The following is a 17,849-nucleotide window of genomic DNA, read 5'->3' as shown; positions in this document are numbered from 1 at the left end:
TCTCACCCCAGCTTTAATCATGACCCCTCTCTTCTATTTTATAGAGTGGACTTTTGGATTGAAACCGATCTTAAAGCTTCTGGAGATGCTAGAAGCTTGGGTGTGTACCCTAGGCATGAGCAACAGACTCAGTTTTACTGAGAGGCTTCCCTTCTGTCCTCAAGATACACCTGATTAAAAATGAGCTGCTAGGCAGTGGCAGTGTGGAAGACATCTTTTATCCCATCATTCAGAAGGCAGAGGCAGGCAGATCTCTAAGTTTGAGGTCACCCTGCTCTACAGAGCAAGTTCCAGGAGAATAAGGGCTACATGTTAAACCCTGTACAGAGACCCAGAAAGAGAGTAGGGCAGGGAGTAAGGAAGGAGGACGAGAGAGTGGGGAGGCTGGTGCGAAGCTGCTTTGTCTACCAGGAATATTTAAGTATGTAAATATTTAAATATATAAATGGCCCCATTGTGTGCTAATGAAGGGAAAACATCCACAGGAGAAATGGGACATCATTATTTCTCCTCCCATCATTTTGTAGAAATAACTGAAAAGTTAAAAACAGAAATAAAACAACAAATTCTTTAAAAATACATTTTGAAACTAAAATATAGTTATGTAATGTCTCCCCTTTCTCTTCTTCCCTCCAATCCTTCCTGTACCAACCCTTGATCTCAAATTCATGGCCTCTATTTCTTTAACTGTTATTACATATATCTATGCCCTACAAATTGCTCAGTCCATGTAACATTCCTTGTATGTTTGTGAATTCGAGGCTGACCACTTGGTATTTCCTACTTATACAGTGTAAGCAGCATGCTTGCTGGGGAAAAGGAGATCTCATTTGTGAATTGCAGATTACCTAGCCACTCTTTAGGACAATTCAACTAAATACCTAATCCTCCCCCGCTTTTGAGCTGTTCTGTGCCTCTGTGTGAAGTGTGTGTGTGTATGTGTGTGTGTGTGTGTGTGTGTGTGTGTGTGTGTAGGTAGGACAGATGTTGGTGTTGGTGCTAGGAGTCTTCCTCAATCATCCTACATCTTACTTTCTTAAGACAGGGTCTCTCTCTCTGGACCTGGGACTCACGTATTGGCTGGCTAATGAGCTCTGCAGCACAAGCTAGTTTCTGCCCCCAGTGCTGGGATTATAGACAAATACTGTGTTTTCTTTTTAAATTTTAATTATCTATCTATCTATCTATCTATCTATCTATCTATCTATCATCTATCTAAAGTTCTCTTGCATTGGCATTTTGACTGCATGTATGAGGGTGTTGGATCCCAAAGAACTGGAGTTAGAGACACCTACAATCTGCAGTGTGGATGCTGGGAATTGAACCTGGGTTTTCTGGAAGAACAGCTAGGGCTTTTATCTGTTGTGCCATCTCTCGAGTCCCCACACTGATTTCTTATCTAGCTTTTTAATGTGGGTATTGGAGGATCTGAACTCAGACCCTCAGGCTTGCACAACAAGCTCCTTACTAACTGAGCCATCTTCCTAGACTCCCAATTCTTCAGCTCCTTAGCAGTCATAAAACTAGGGGAATACAGGAGATTAACATATTTATAAAAATGTAAGACTTTTGTTTTAAGTATTTCTTCAGCATTGTCCAGTCATTTCCCTGTGTCCTGATGATGATCCCAGCCTGGCTATTTTATTTCAGGCTCCAGCACTACTCACAGATTTCCATTTTGGAGTGTTGTTGTTCAATAGCAGTTATCTGTGTCCTGTTCTCAAGGGGATAAACAAGTCATTTGGATGGGATAAAGTGTACACATACATCATCTTTTGACATGTAAATGGTGGACTTTATGGGGCTGTCCAGGATTAGAAAAGAACTTGGGTCCATATAAGGATGACATATCAGTGTCTAAACTGTACCTCACCCCTTGCTTTACAAGACCTTTTAAACCTCATCTCTTTGATTAAATGTGTTTGTTTTTAGAAAGACTTAGTAGGGTATGATAACTTCTCCAGGCTCTGATCTGTCTTCCTCTTGTTTACCTGATTATAACGATAGTCTAATTGCCAGGAAATAATCCTTGCTACTTAAACTGGCAGAAGTGCTAAGGGAAGAACTGAAAAGAAGAGAGCATGAGAACAGAAAATGTCCTCATATCCCCCCTCTGTCTGTTTACAGACCACAACTTCCGGCTGTGATTTTCAGATCTCTATCTAGATAGCACTGAACCATCAGGAATAGGATGTGGTTGTGTATTCCTTGGCATGACTGAAAATCAGTTCTTAGACCAGTGCTTTTTAACTTGTGGGTCAAGACCCTTTTTTTGGGGGGGGGGCATTCCACACCAGATATCCTACATATCAGATATTTACATTATGATTTTTAACAGTAGCAAAATTACAGTTATGAAGTACCAATAAAATAATTTTATGGTTGGAGGGCACCACAACATGAAGAACTCTATTACACTGGGAAGGTTGATAACCACTAGTTTGATGACCCCTACAAGGAGAAAGCTACCATTTTATCTTTAAAGCTTTATCACCTTTTCATCCCAAATCCTACCATTTGTCTTCAAGATGTGAGGACTATGAATTAATTCACAGAATTGAAAGGTCTGCAACAGTTTGCTTGAAACATCACATTTTGTTACTTCTATATTATTTGTGGACTGATGAAGTAAAGATTTAAAATACATAAGGAAGAGAGGAGAAGAAATGAAAACAGTAGAAGGAGGAAAAGGAAAAGGGAGGCTAGAAAACGTGAGAAAAGAAAAGGGCAAGAACAACTATAGAGAAAGACAGCAGAACCGAGGTAAATGTCATGAAGGTTTAGGGACTCAGTCATGTGCTTAGCCCGGAAACAGTGCACTGACACCCTGGGTGACTGTGCTTACAGATGACTGCAAAGGCTTCCTCCTTCTTACCACACAGTCGAATACAAACAGAATCCATTCTGTCTATCATATCACAGGACTGAGATGGGTTGAGGGTAGGGTTGGGGTATAGGCTCTATTGAGCTTTAATCCCTTCTAGGAACAAAAGTTAATAGTAACAGCTAAAATTTCTCGAGTCCCCCAAGGAAAACAGTAGCTCTACTTACACAAATGATCTGGCCCCTTTAAGACAAGGCGGATGTGTCTGCTGCCGTAAGGAATGGCGACCACGGTGTCATCCGCTAGAAAGAAACAGAGCAAAACTTTAAAGGCATATAACTTGACAAAAGAATTACTGATTGCATTCCACACAAAGGAAGCAACAATAGATTTAAATGTTTTTTTTTTTTCATAGTGTGTGAAATGTGAAAGGCAATGGTTTAGAATTAAAATGTCTACTTTCTCCAAAATAAAACATGGCAAAGTCGCTACCACTGCTTAGCTTAGGGGAAATTAGACTTTTAAAAATAAATGTGATTTTTTTTAAAAAAGATGTTTTATTTTTAAATGAGTTTGTGTGTGCCTGTCTGTTCATCTGTGTCCTGGTGGGAATGTGTACACGTGTGAGTGGAGTTGTACGCAGAGACCGGAAGAGGATGGTAGAGATCAGGGAGCTGGAGCCGCAGGGCATTGTGGGCCACCTGACATGGCCGCTGAAAACTGAGCTTGAGGCTCCTGCAAAGCGGTATGTGCTTTGATCACATACTCATCTTTCTAGCCCCATCCATGTGAATTTTGATTAAAAAATGGATTTGCAAGGAATTCTTTGACTTTAAATTGCCATCGAATTTTAACATTTGTACTGGGTTAGAATAAAAAAAAAAGCCCTTGTGTTCAAAGGACAGTGTACTTATTTGAATTTGCACCTCTCTCTGTCAGAGCATCTTAGCTAAATGGGGCGGACTACGAAGGAGAAAATACATGCGTATGCTCTGAACTCTGAAGCCCCTTCCTTCCTGTTCTTGACTTTTGTTCTTAATGAAATATTGTGAAGCCTGGTAAATGATTTCAAATATTGCTCCACATCTTCCATATCTGTTTTGAAATACTTTTAAAACTCTGTCTGAATCAAAGATTATTTTAGGATAGATCTCCCTACCTAAAAATTGAGCCTACATTCATGAGATGCAGACATTTAAAAATACAAAGAGGCTGGAGAGATGGCTCAGCACTTTAGAGTTCTTGCTGCCATTCCAGAGGACATGAGTTCAGTTCCCAGCATCCATATCAGGTGGTTCACAACCATCCGTATCTCCAGCTTCAGGGGATCTGATGCCTCTGGCCTCCTTAGGTACCTGCACACATAAGCACATACCCACATGCATGCACATACAACTACACATAATTCAAATTAAAAATAAACCCTAAAAAATAATTGGAGGTGGATTATATCCACCTTGATTGCATCACAGACATTATCACTTGAATATTATCACCTGTGATAATGTTTGCTGCAGACCACGTTCATGTAAGACTATTTACTGCTTCACCCATGGCAGGTGACATAAACAAAGAGGATTTTATGATGAATGGGAATCTCCAGAAGCAACGTAACTAAAGCAAGTCCAAGTGGATAGAAAAGCAGTCAAGAAACAAGGGAACAAAAAGAGGCAAGTTCTATTTTAAAGAGCACATTTAAGAGTCATTACACCCAGAAATTATCTGTGACTATTCATTCTTCTTGTATTTCCAACATCAGACACCATCATAGTACCTGGAAAATGAGGTTTAAATAAAAGATTCCCAGTGCAGGTTAGTTCAGATAGTGAGCTACTGAAGTTATCTAATGAGTCTCACCCAATTATGCTTGTAAAATAAGGTGACATTAAATACTGCCGTACCCAGATATAAATAACAGATACACATAAAACTATGTTGCTTGGAACACAGTAAGTCTTGAATACATTTATTTTCCTCCCTTTAGTCCAAGACTCCATAAGATTGTAGTTAAGAGCACTGGCTGCTTTTCCAGACACCCTGAGTTTGAGTCCCAGCACCCACATGGCAGCTAACTGTCACATAACCACATAACCGTCATTAACTCCAGTTTTAATATCTTCTGTTTTGCACAGGTACCAGGCATACACAGGGCTCAAAGATTTTTAATTTATGTACAGTTAAACACCATGAGTTCTCTAGGACATAGCCTGCATTGAGGAGGGTGAATTACTAGTTTTCATTCCTGCCCTGAACAGGTTACATTTATTGAGGATGTTGAATATTCTACTCACATTATAATTTTATTGCTGTTTTTAATGCCATGCATTGTTGAGTAAAAGTATATAACTCTGAGAGCTAGGACTTTGTGGCACATGAAACAAACAGAGTAAGAGAAAAACAGGAGAGGAACACAGGGACATTAAGACCCAGCCTGCAGACCTCAAGTTCCATAAACACGTGCATTTGGAAGTTTGCGAAAGAAATTCAAAGAAGTTAAAACAATGGGATTTCTAGAAATAGCAAGTCTTTGTTTATCCATAGGTCAAATGAAGTCCAAGTGAAAGGGAAGCTTTCTGCTTGGCACTGCTGTGCTCAGCTGCAGTCTTCTGACCCCCACACAGCCCATGGGCCCAGCTCAGGCTTTGTTAGGAGTAACTTACATTCCATGTGCTGAGCCAGTAACATTGCTTTTTGGCTGATATGCTAAAGTTTGTATGCTCCAGCGGGGGTGGGGTAGGGGTGGGGGTGGGGGTGGGGTTAGGGAGGAATTGGGAAGACTGCAGAGGGTGTGAGGTAAGATGAAGAAAGCCCACCAAACAGAGGGAAGAAATATCTTTTGACACCCTTTTGCATGTGCTTAGTTAAAGAGGAGAATGCTTTAACACAGGCACTAAAGTAATGGGTAGAGCTCAGCACAGAGGTTGGAGGAGCTGTACAGATTATAGCTCTTATGTTGTGAGCAGATAGACCCGTCACTCACCAGGAACTAGTCAACTCATTACTTTGTTCTACAAAGTTCTTCAACAGTCTTTTAAAGTCACCCTTTATGTGAGAGGCAAAGGAATCAAATAAATGATTTATTAGCCTCAAAGTTGGTGTCTTGGGGTTTCTATTGCTGTGAAGAGACACCATGGCCACAGCATCTCTTTTAAAGGAACACATTTAATTGAGGCTGGCTTACAGTCAGAGATTTAGTCATTATCATCATGGCAGGAATATGGTAGCATGCAGGCAGACATGGTGCTGGAGAGGGAGCTGAGAGTTCTACATCTAGATCCACAAGCACCAGGAAGACACAGTTTGAGCCACTAAACCTGGCTTAAGCCAGACCTCAAAGTCCACCCCCTAGTGACAAACCTCCTCTAACAAAGCCACACATACTCCAACAAGGCCCTACCTCTTAATAGGACCACCCCTATGGACCTATGGGGGCCACTTTTATTCAAATCACCACATATGTTTCCTGAATAAAAGGTTCTTAGGGGAAAATAGGAGATCCTATTGACTATACCCTATTCATGGAATTCTTAAAGCCCTTTCATTAATTTCATTTAGTTCCTTAGCTACGCTGAATCAGAGAAACCATTTCATTCCATTTAACTCAGGATGTATCAAACATGCGTATCATAAGAATTGTTAATAGCATCTGATGCATGTTAGAACATAATGTAGGAAATGGGCTCCTGATGTGACAATCCTAAATGGTCAGCCCTAAACACAAGTCTATATAGGCAACGCTAATTGGACTCAGTAGGCTGTACACATATCGTTTATAATTCTATGACAACTATAGAAGAAGACGCCATTGAATTTGAGAGGGGATACTGGGAAGAACATGGGAGGAGTTGAAGGTAAGAAAGGAAGGGGCAAAATGATATGAATACACTTTTCCTCATGCATGAATTTCTCAACTACTAAAATACAAAAAGAATGGGAAAATTCCTTTCTTCATGCTGATAGAAGAAGCATTCTTTGAGCTAGAAAACATTGTTGCATTTAACAATAAATTCTCATTGATTTAGGGCAGGTTCTTCTAACTGGCATCACTGTTATACACAGAGGTGTTTAAGAGGTTCCAAGGTATGGGGCATTGTGATGCCTGCTTTCAGTCACTAGTGCGATTGATGTGGTTAGGTGGGGAAGGTGGACACATCTCTCACCATGCCACATGTTCCTCTGAATGTCCTCTTCTACAAAGGCACACTGTTTCATGATCCACGGCATCTGTCCTAATCTAATCTGGCCTTGTTGACAGAACCATGAGGCCAGTCTTTGAAACATTTCTAGGTTACTAATCAACATTTTAAGAGAGATTAGATAACATATTTCTGTGCTAAATGGACAAGTTCTTCATGGGAATCATGAATTCTGTCATTTCAAAAACTTGGGTTGTAACTGACATTTCATAAGCAAATTGTTACCAAGGAATGTGCTTAAAAGATTTCTTTGATCATTTTATTGTGTAGCAGATGTTTTCTTTTCTATATAGAGCATTTTGAATGAAGTTTTAAAGTCTATCTGTGCCTTGACTTGATGAATCAAAGAAAGCTGAAAAAGCTAATACTTTGAAAATACATGTTTATTATTTGGATATTTGAGTTTTTCTTAGGTTTTTAGATCTGCTGGTAAGTTCACATTTTGAAGAAATCTTCCCTAGGGATAATACTTAATCTTATTTTTAAAAAATGAAATGATGATTGGTGTTAACACAAAAAGTCTGCCAATATTGAGAAGATTTTGAAAATGTATCTTAAAGCTTCTTATCAATTTTAGTGCTCTAAAAACATATCAAGTAAAAGAGGAGAGGTTTAATATTTAAGCTTTTCAACCATCCATCCCACCCAAGTTTATCCATAATTGCATAATGAAAGATATATGCTAGTCAGGCCAAACAATGCTCTCTCCATTATCAACTTGAGAATTTTATCTTTTTTAGAGTCAAGGCCAAAAACTATAGTGCTCTCCAAAGTTATATTTAATCAAAATAAGCTCTATTGTGAAAATAATCTGTTTCATTGATTCTAAGAGGAACACACTCATATTTTATATTAGGATATATTTCACAATAGTGTCTTAAGTCTTGTTTTTGCAGTGATCCTACTTCATTCCCCTTTAGCTGTATAGATACTAACATCATAATTGCATTGTATACGTATACAAAAATTCTCAAAAATACAAAATATTATATTAAAAAACTAGCTGGCATACTTGTAAAATGAGCATTAAAGAAATTTTCACACTAGTATCACACACTTATCAATCCCTGGGAAATAACTGCAGAGACTGTCAGGTAATGCAATTTGGAAGGGCTATACAACATATTTGCAAAAATGAAAGAAGAACCTAGTACCAAGACTTTTACTTTCAGCCAAGAGGAATTAGGGAGCAGTTTTAATATCTTGTCTAAAATAACCAAAATAAATCAGATAAATTTTTATAAAACCATGGTGTTCAAGACATTGGGTAGAGATGGGCAACAACTCCCAGGAGTCAGGAAGCAAAGCAACCTAGTGGTTCATTGTCTTATTTTCTTGATTAGGTTTCCTAGCCATGGCTTTGTGAGTGTGAGGAGACAAACCCGAGATACCAAGAAGTGGAACCAGTTAGAATTTCTTGAGAAAAAAAAACTACGAGAAAAGAGAGCTATTGAGGAAGAGGGAAACGAAGAGGGAGAGGGAGGGGGGAGGGGAAGGGGGAGGGGGAGGGGGGAGGGGGAGGTGGAGGGGGAGGGAGAAGGAGAGGGGGAGGGAGAGGGAGAGGGAGAGGGGAATAAGTGTGGTAAGGTGGTCTTGAAGCATTTGTGTCAATGCATCAAAGTAAGGACACTGACTTTACTTGGGGAAAGGACAAATAGACTGTAGTCACACAGGGCTGAAAAGAATGTCTTATCCTACCAGCCAGAATTGGAGACATCATAATTCATGGAACATTGAGAATTCAGAGGGTCTTGCCTTGTAGAAGGGTACAATTAACTCTAGGCCAAGCATGGCTTTGCTCCCATCTACCAAATTGTAAGACTCAAAAGGATCACATTGAGTTCAAGCAACTTAACTGCTCCCAGAACAAAGCTTAAGCATATTTATAGGAATACAAAAATATCTCATACCCAACAAAGTAAAATCTGCAATGACTGGAATCCAGTCAAAAATTACCAGACAAGTAAAGAACCCAAAAATATAGCCCAACTGAAGTGAAAAATCCATCAATCAAAACAGAATGGACATTAAAATAGTCACTATAACTATATTCCATATGTTCAGAAAGTTAAGTACTGAAAAAAGTCCTTACCCCATAAGATTTCACTGGTGAATGCTACCATGCATTTAAAGAAGAAATAATAAATATTAATCATAAATATCAATTGTATATATTATTTTCTCCAGAAAATAACGTATAAGGGAACATTTCCAAATTCATTATATGAGGCCAGTATTAGAAGGATCTCCAAACCAATCACAGAAAATATCTCATCCGCAAATACAGACTACTGTGTTTCATAAAATAGATGTAAGACCTCTCAACAATTTTTTGGTAAATCAATTACCAATCTATGAAAAGAATGGGTATGACTAAGTAAAGTTTATCTTTGGATTAGTTTATCCCAGCCTGTTAATAAGGCCAAGAAAAGATACATGATCATATCAAGTGAGACATAAAGGGAATTTGATCAAATTTGATATCCATTCATGATAACTCTTAGAAGACTCTCTGTGTCTCTGTGTCTCTGTGTCTCTGTGTCTCTGTGTCTGTGTCTGTATCTGTCTGTCTGTGTGTCTCTCTCTCTGTGTCTGTGTCTCTCTCTGTCTCTGCTCTCTGTCTCTGTCTCTGTCTCTCTCTCTCTCTCTGTGTGTGTGTGTGTGTGTGTGTGTGTGAGAGAGAGAGAGAGAGAGTGAGTATGAACTTAGTCTAAGGAAGAGCCCTTGTAAAAAGCCTTTAGCTAATGTTATACTCAGTGGTGAGAAATGGACTGCTTTGGATGCCACTCGTTTTCTAATCCCTGGATCAGATGACCTGGCTTAAAGAAAGATCCTAAAAATTTGGCTCACAAATTGAAACTAAAGAAGAAAAACAATCTTTATCTGTAAACAAAGGATTATTTACATAGCAAATCCCAGCACTTACCAAAACTCAAAGGGCTAGTAAGTGAATTTAGCTAGAGAGCAAAATACAGGGCCGACCACATGGTTATATGGTATTCTATATACCACATAACCATTCATATTTGTATAAACGTCAATATGTAACTGGAGAGGTAAATAAAAACAACTAGTACCATTTGTAATAGATGAAAAATACAAAAGGATTAAAGCCAGAGGATTTGTATACTGAGAACTAGAAAGGACTGATGAAGACATTAAGGAAGAACTGATTATCAAAGAGACATAAGGTCCTGACAGGTCAAATGACTTAGTACACTAAGGTTGCCAAGAACTCTCTGCTCACTAAATCAATTTGAAGAACTAGCCTACTTCTACTCAAAGTCCTGGGGAGAACTTTCATAGATATGAACAAGAAGGCTATAAAATATACATGGAAATGCAAAGAACCAGAGAAGAGAGCCAAAATTACTTTTAAATGAGGAATAATTAAAAGCTCTAAGGATCATGTTACCTTGTTTTACTGCAGAAGTACCACAATAAAGGCCAATGAGGCATCCTGATGATGTACAGGCAAGTAGATTCAGCAGGTTGTGTGTGTGTGTGTGTGTGTGTGTGTGTGTGTGTGTGTGAAAATGTAATAATCCAAGAAGAAGAGGTCATAAATTTGGCATGGGAGGAGTTCAAAGGGACAGTTGGTGAAATACAAATAATATAAATATATTACTCATGCATGAAATTCTCAAAAAATTTTAAAAGTTTCAAAAGAAATGTAAAAAAAGCACCATTCTGAGAAAAATTGCTTTAGTTTTACTTATTAATTTACTTCTGTTGCATTGTATCTTTTTCAGATATCTAAAGTATTATTATGATTGAATATGACTAAATGTAAAACAGAGCTTTCTAAGGTCAAATATGAAGTAAAAACCCAGAGTGATCAGAAAGGTATTGTGTCCTAATCCTAGTTCAAATGACAACTTCATTCTTTCTGTAGTACATGAAATCATGGAACATTTCTCAATTGATGGTGTCCTAGAGTCTTAGAAAGACAGTCTACCTAGAACTCGACCTTTCCAGTGCTATCCACAGCTACTGCCCAAGTCGTCATCTTCCCTGGCTGAGCTTCCTGCAGTGGCCTCCAGACTGTATCTCCCACGTCCATAGTCATCCCAACCCAGTGTTCTGCTCCCAAATCCTCTAAGCCAAATCAAGCCATTCTGTTCAAAGTTCCCTGTGGCTTCTCATTTCATTCAGATCAAGATCCAAAGGCCTTTAACACACCACATGCCCATGAGATTCTTCACCTCACTGCCTTCTTGCCTTCAGCATTTCTCTGGGCTTTTCATTGTCCCCCATGGAATTTGTCAGAAGTGTACATACTCTAAAACCATTGTATTTGTCTTTCTTTCAGCCTTGAAATTCTCTTCCCCATCATGACTCCAGATAATTGACCTTTGCCTCATGATCCCCCTTCACCTCTATCATGTATCAAGTTTCTTATCAGTAAGCCCTTTTCTTACCAATCTATTAAAAATTGTCACTTGTCTCCAGCCCTGACTGGCAGCTGACCCACTTCTTAGGTCCTTCTCCTTCCCTGATTAACTTTTCTTATCTCTCCAATGGCACCAAAATGACCCAAGGGAACATACATATTTTATTTGTTTATATGTCTGAGGGTTTCTCATACTAGTGTGTAAGTCCCTTGGAGGAATGGGTTTTTGCCTGTTTTGTCCTTTGCTGTGTTTCCAGCACTGGGAACAGTTTCTCAGCTTGTAGTTAGTATCTTATAAATGCCTGCTGTTGATTGAGCAGATAGGCATCTTTGGGGGTATTGTGAGTTCAGCACAAAGCAGTCATGTACAAGACACAAATTTTGTTACCACTTTTCTTTATAAATTTCTTTTGTGTTTTATACTCAGAAGGCCCTGTGTTTTATTATAAGCATACTTTGCTTCAAATTTTTTGAGCTAGAATGAAGGTCCAGGAATATGCTAATCCACAGCCATTATAAATCAGCATGAGTCACAGCCTGAGAGGCACATCCTTTGAATTAGGAGCTTCATTTTATCTTGATATAAATTAGCTTATCTGACCTTTGCCACTCAAGGAGTGTGGTGAAAGCGCTTGCGGATGTCCTTGTGGTTTCAAAGCCTACAGCTAAATTAGAAAGTTCTGCAGACCAGATGGAAATTCATAGCAGACTGGCTGGATCTGGGTCTAAGGGTCTAAGAAGACACATATTACCACACTTGTCAATGAGACTTGTAAGTCTTTACATGTCAAAGTGAGTCTTCACATTTCAAGAAACAAAAACAAGGTCTAGTTAGCTAATTATTTTTTTTCTCATTGGTCTAAGGAAGTCAAGAAGTGAGTAGGAGAGGGAGGACTGACCATTATCACTGGAGTCTTCCCATGCAAAAGGGATGGGCAGTTATGGTGTCTTTTGATAAAATGGTGGCTCCGCGTCATTCAGCAGCAGTCGTTTGATAAGTTACTCCTATTTTTCTTTCTTTTTCTTTCTTTTTTTTGTTCTGGAACTTTCTGCAATAGTCTTCCTCTACTCTTCTGTTTTGCCTTTGTTCCCATGAGTTTTGATAACATAAGAAGAAAAAAAAAACCCTTGGATACAAATTTAGAAAGAAAATGAGTTCAGTGTGGGGAACCTGAGTACTAGGAGCTGGAAGTGAGCATGTGGCTGGCTTATGGCTCCTTTTGGCAATACATGGGGAGAGACCTGGCAGCACTCCTCCTGAGCCTCGCGGGTGGAGCGTGCTCACCTGGCCAGCATACTGCCTGTTGAGCAGCTAATCACCCTTGCTTGTGGGCTGCCTTGAAGTCTGTAAACACAGGGCGGGAGACTCTTCTGGGGTGGACGCCTTCAGCATCTGCTATAGATTGTGGTGAGGGGCATGCACATGCTTTGCTTTATTGATATAAATCATTTTGTCATGAGGCATCATCAGGGCTAAGGTAAACGAATCAATTGCATTGTGTCATTAGGTACAGTCTTCAGGTTGTGTATTATATAATTTACCCACTGTGGGCCTTGAACGGAGTCCCTTTCACTGAAGTATGTATTTGCAGAACTGGGGATGACATATGACTCCCAACCTGCCTCAGTTTGTTCTTTTAGAGCTTTTCTCCCTTCTTCGAAGTGACTCAGGGTCTGGTAGTTAGGTGTGTGTGTGTGTGTGTGTGTGTGTGTGTGTGTGTGTGTGTGTGTGTGAGAGAGAGAGAGAGAGAGAGAGAGAGAGAGAGAGAGACCAACTGCCCCCAACCAATAGTAGGGAAAGAGGAATGAATGCCTACATGATTACTGTTCGGGCTCTACTGTGTGATCAGGAAGGTGGAGGCAGGATGGGAAAGGAAGACTCCCTATTAAAACAGGCTTTCACAGTAACCAGAGCATAGGTGCAGCACAAATGCCTAATTTTGTGCTTACTGTCAAGTCCTGCATTCCTCGATAATGGGCACTGATTGAATTATGCAACAGATCATTAGAAAAATTTTAATTCTTCGGCATTCCTCAGAGAATTCCATTAAGATTGACCTTTTAAATGCATTTTTAAAATAATAAAAAAAAAGTTGTCCAACCAGAATTTCAGAGACATAGAAAAGAGTTCTCTGCCTCTATCCAGTTCTGGTTTCCACCTTCTGACTTCCTTAATTCTCCATCTTATAAAAGAAGCTATGAGCATATGTGAGTAACATATATGACCAAAGAAAACTCTTTCCTGGATGGGCTATATCAATGTCCAAGTCATCCCAGCCTTCATCTTAACTGTCGGATATTTTAGAAGTTTTACATTTTAAAAGAATGTCGTTTTCCCATGCCTCCAGGGCAGTGGAAATGTGGTGAGCGTCCTAGTGGGCATCTCTAATTCTTCTCATGCTTAACTGTTCCTAGCCACTCTTCCTGCCTCTTTTCCCAGTTGGCCCCTCCCCTTTCGCAAGGTGCCTTTTCAGGGCTTCAAAGAATAGTTCTCCAGTGCTGCCCCAAACAGCTTCATCTGCTCTCCTCTTGACCCGCAGGCCCATTTACAGCCATACAGTCTGCCTCACATCAATTGTTTTCCTCTAACTAGTCAACAAGTACAGAGAACAAAACCATATGCAAACATATATTCTCATTCCCAGGCTTGGGGAGACATATGAAAGTAGATATTGGAAAATGACTGAAGGTTGGTAGATAATGAAAACATTAGGCCAGGGTCAAAATGGCTCTCAAACTCCATGCCCTTGAGTAAAAGGGCCATGCTTCTTTCTGTGCAGTGGTCTTCACAAAGGAAACTATTAGAATAATTCACATGCAACTTCATAGTTTTAGACGGCACGGCATTTATACCTTGCCGAGACTCAAGTTGAGTCTGCTTTTGCAAGACTCAACTAGGAAGGTATCTTTGATCTTCTGAGTAGATACAACCATCTACTTTATAAGCATTCAGCTCCAGAGTTAGTATCTAGCACGATGGGACAGTAGAGGAATGGATACTTTAAGTACTGGGATCAGACTCTGCACTCAAATATTAGTTCTTTATGTGACCTGAAAAAGACTACCTTACTAACTAGGTTTCTTTTTATTATTATTAGATATATTCTTTATTTACATTTCTAATGATTTTCCCTTTCCTGGTCCTCCCTCCCCCAAAGTTCCATGAGCCATCTCCTTCCCCCTGTTCCCCAATCAACCCCTACCTGCTTCCCTGTCTTGGTATTCCCCTATACTGCTACATCAAGCCTTTCCAGAACCAGGGGTCTTTCCTTTCCTTGATGTCCAACAAGGCCATCCTCTGCTGCCTATGCGTCTAGAGCCATGGGTAACACCGTGTGTACTATCTGGTTGATGTTTTTGACCCTGATAGATCTGGGAGTACTGGGTAGCTCATATCATTGTTCCTCCTATGGCGCTGCAAACCCCTTCAGCTCCATGGGTTCTTTCTCTAGCTCCCCCATTGGGGGCCCTGTGCTCAGTTCAATGGCTGACTGAGAGTGTCCCCCTCTGTATTTGTCATGCACTAGCAGAGCCTACCAGGTGACAGCTATATCTGGCTCCAGTCTGCCCAGCATCAATAATAGTGTCTGGGTTTTGTAACTGTTATGAGATGGATCACTAGATAGGGTAGTCTCTGGATGGTCTTTCCCTCAGAATCTGCTCCACACTTTGTCTCTATTAACTAGGTTTCTATAAAGACCACATGAGATGCTAGTATGGAATTCAAGACACATTCATATATAGGAAGTTCTTGTTTATTGATCTAGGGAGATCAGGACTTAAACATCATTAAATGGCTTCATAAATGTTGACCCAATATCAATTCTGAAAGAACCTACTGTCAGCACTGACTGCAGGCACACCACCTTGTACATGAGGACCATGCAATTCTGCAGCAGTAGGGGTGAATTTGTACCAATTTTCTTACTCTCTCTGTGATAATTTTACCAGGTATCCCAGACTACATATGAGCTAGGATGCAGTCTGTACCTCCATTGATAGAAAAGCTCATATGTCTTTAAATACATATCTAGTTTTATCTTATTGTGCCTCAGAAGAAAAAAGTTTCTCCTTCAGGTTGCAACTGGTGACCTGATTTGTCCCACATAAATCCACAAAGAGAGAACATGTTCACCCCAGTTTTCAGATTCTTCTCTAGATGGTTTATTCAGCAGTTTCAGAGGGGAGCCACAGTTAGGTAAGGGTTAAGGAACAAGTCAACAAGTATGAGACTGCCATTTCTGTAGACTGCCCATCTCTGTAGCATCTTACATTTACTTGCAGAGAGCTGAGATTTATATTGCCCTCGAACCAGCCGGCAGGTTGAGCCATCTCCGTCACATACTCCACAGTTATCCTCCTTCACCGTGCTTCCCAGCTGGTGATCACAGCCAACAATCTAATGGGAAAGAGAAACGGATAACTCAGTGAGGCTCCTGCCAATGCATGTATCTCCGGTTAGGCCAACGGCTGCCAATTGATGCCTACGCCCATCATCTCTGAGAGACATAAGATGAATGATGCACACACCCTCATCTCTCAGAGACATAAGATATACTCATTTCAAAGGGTCAGAATTAACAGAATTTGAAACAGGCCAAGGGGGAAATAATGTGAAAAAATACCACCACAAATATAGTTAGGCAGTAGTCTTGAGAGTTTACAACACAGTGACTTTGATGAGAGAAGCCAGAGAGGATCTGACTAAGAAGAATCTTCTCAGCTTAAAAAGGGATGGCGAGATGGAATTAGCACTGCAGGAGTACACATGACTGCAGGGGTACACGTGGCTGCAGGGGCACACATGGATGTAGGGGTATATGTGCCAATATTTACATCATATTCTTTAGAAGTACCACATTAGATACTAGATAATTAGAAAGAAGACAAATCCAGATGTAGGGGAAAATGGTCACAAAACTAAATTCTCTAGTGAAACTGACTCACAGGAATGCATGGCGACCTAAATCATACCACTCAAGGGTCACAAGCTCAGGGCTCTGTTGCTCAGAAAGATATGTTCAAGTTCATAGGAGATTTGCCTATATAGAAAAGCAGACAAGATGGGCAGTGGGCATTAGAATTTGTGTTCTTGGAGGAGGTATGGGATGTGGAACAGTCAGAGGGGCAGTAATAAAATATGGAATGTAAAATAATTAATTAATTAATTAATTAATTAAAAAAAGAATTTGTGTTCTTGAACATCTTGCCTTCTTAAATTATAGAACCTTCAGGTTTCTTAAAAGATTTAAATTTCTCTGGAAAAATCTTAATGGAGTCTCATGTCTCTAACGGAACCATGGGAGATAATCATAAAAATCCTTCCATAATCTTAAAGACTTCTTATGACTCCAAAACCATGTTTAGAAAAGAACAATTTAGCTTTCTTAGATCCAAAGAAGCAGTCATATTAGGGATTGCTAAATAAGAGGTGACATTCCTTCTGAATAACTTGGCTAGAGCCTGACTTAGTGTTCTCCGGGTGGGTTTGTAGACCCTAGGATATGAACCAAGTCAGTTCTGAATATTGCTTAATTTCAATGCTTAAACACAAATATCTCTCTGACACAATTCTTTTTTTTTTGTTTCACATTTTTCTTTCTTTGTATCAATTCCCTTATAATATGCCAAAATATTCTAACTCAATTATTTTTAAAATGTGGAATATTTTATCATCAGATGAAATGTTCTTATTTTTGGTCCAAGTAGAAAATTGTTTGCAATTCTATCAGCATAATCATTCCTGACATGTTTTAATCTGTTGATTATGAATAAGTATTAGATTCATTAGAATTTAAACCCTTACCTTCAGATCGATTATTAACAGAAAAAAAGTAACCAGGAATGTAGAAATGGGCTGAATTGGCAAGCATGATGCCAGAACTTTCTGTTCCTTTGAGCATTTTCTGCTTTCTATATGGAACTCTCCCATCAAGTCTTTACTTGGAGGACTCCTACTGACCCTTAAAACTCTAGAGTAAGAATCCTTTGTGCAAAGAAAGGCTCTTCCAGAATCTAGAGTTAACTTCTCTATAGTTGTATGTCTTCTCAGCCTTTTCTTTATAGATAGTAGACAATAGGTTGCACCTGGTATAAATGTCTCATGTTTTTCTCTATAACACAGGCTCCAATTTTATTGAGGTGGTAATATTTTGAGTTAAAAGATGGCATTTCTCCTTGGTCATATATCTAGCTTTGTAATTGTTGAAATCTAAATGGCAATATAATGTGCCCTGGGAAGACTAAAGAATCTGATGTAGCTTAGGGGAGGTCCTCTAGTACCCTCTATCTGCCTTCCTTCCTGATAGCTCCTATCATAAAAATGAGACAATCTAGAGAATTAAAAGACCATGCTAAGGATGGAGCAGCACAGAGGGCAGAACCTAGTTCCTGTACCACACTGGGACTGATTATATCTTAGTTTCTTTTTCTTTTT

General features: G+C 39.5%; 1 protein-coding gene across 4 annotated transcripts in view; it reads right to left on the bottom strand.

Moving 5' to 3' along the window:
- Adamtsl1 (ADAMTS like 1) overlaps positions 1 to 17,849 on the bottom strand; it is a 383,172-nt gene that overhangs the window by 219,929 nt on the left and 145,394 nt on the right. For all 4 annotated transcript variants that reach the window (XM_052176711.1, XM_052176713.1, XM_052176712.1 and 1 more), the window contains exons 5-6: positions 15,686 to 15,812; positions 3,052 to 3,126 (exon numbers count right to left, since the gene is read on the bottom strand). In XM_052176711.1, coding sequence (XP_052032671.1) covers positions 3,052 to 3,126; positions 15,686 to 15,812 — 202 coding nt within the window. The remainder of the gene's footprint in view (positions 1 to 3,051; positions 3,127 to 15,685; positions 15,813 to 17,849) is intronic.

This window comes from Apodemus sylvaticus, chromosome 3, assembly GCF_947179515.1.
Source record: "Apodemus sylvaticus chromosome 3, mApoSyl1.1, whole genome shotgun sequence".
Taxonomy (NCBI): Eukaryota; Metazoa; Chordata; class Mammalia; order Rodentia; family Muridae; genus Apodemus; species Apodemus sylvaticus.
This window is presented reverse-complemented; position numbering and strand designations above follow the sequence as displayed.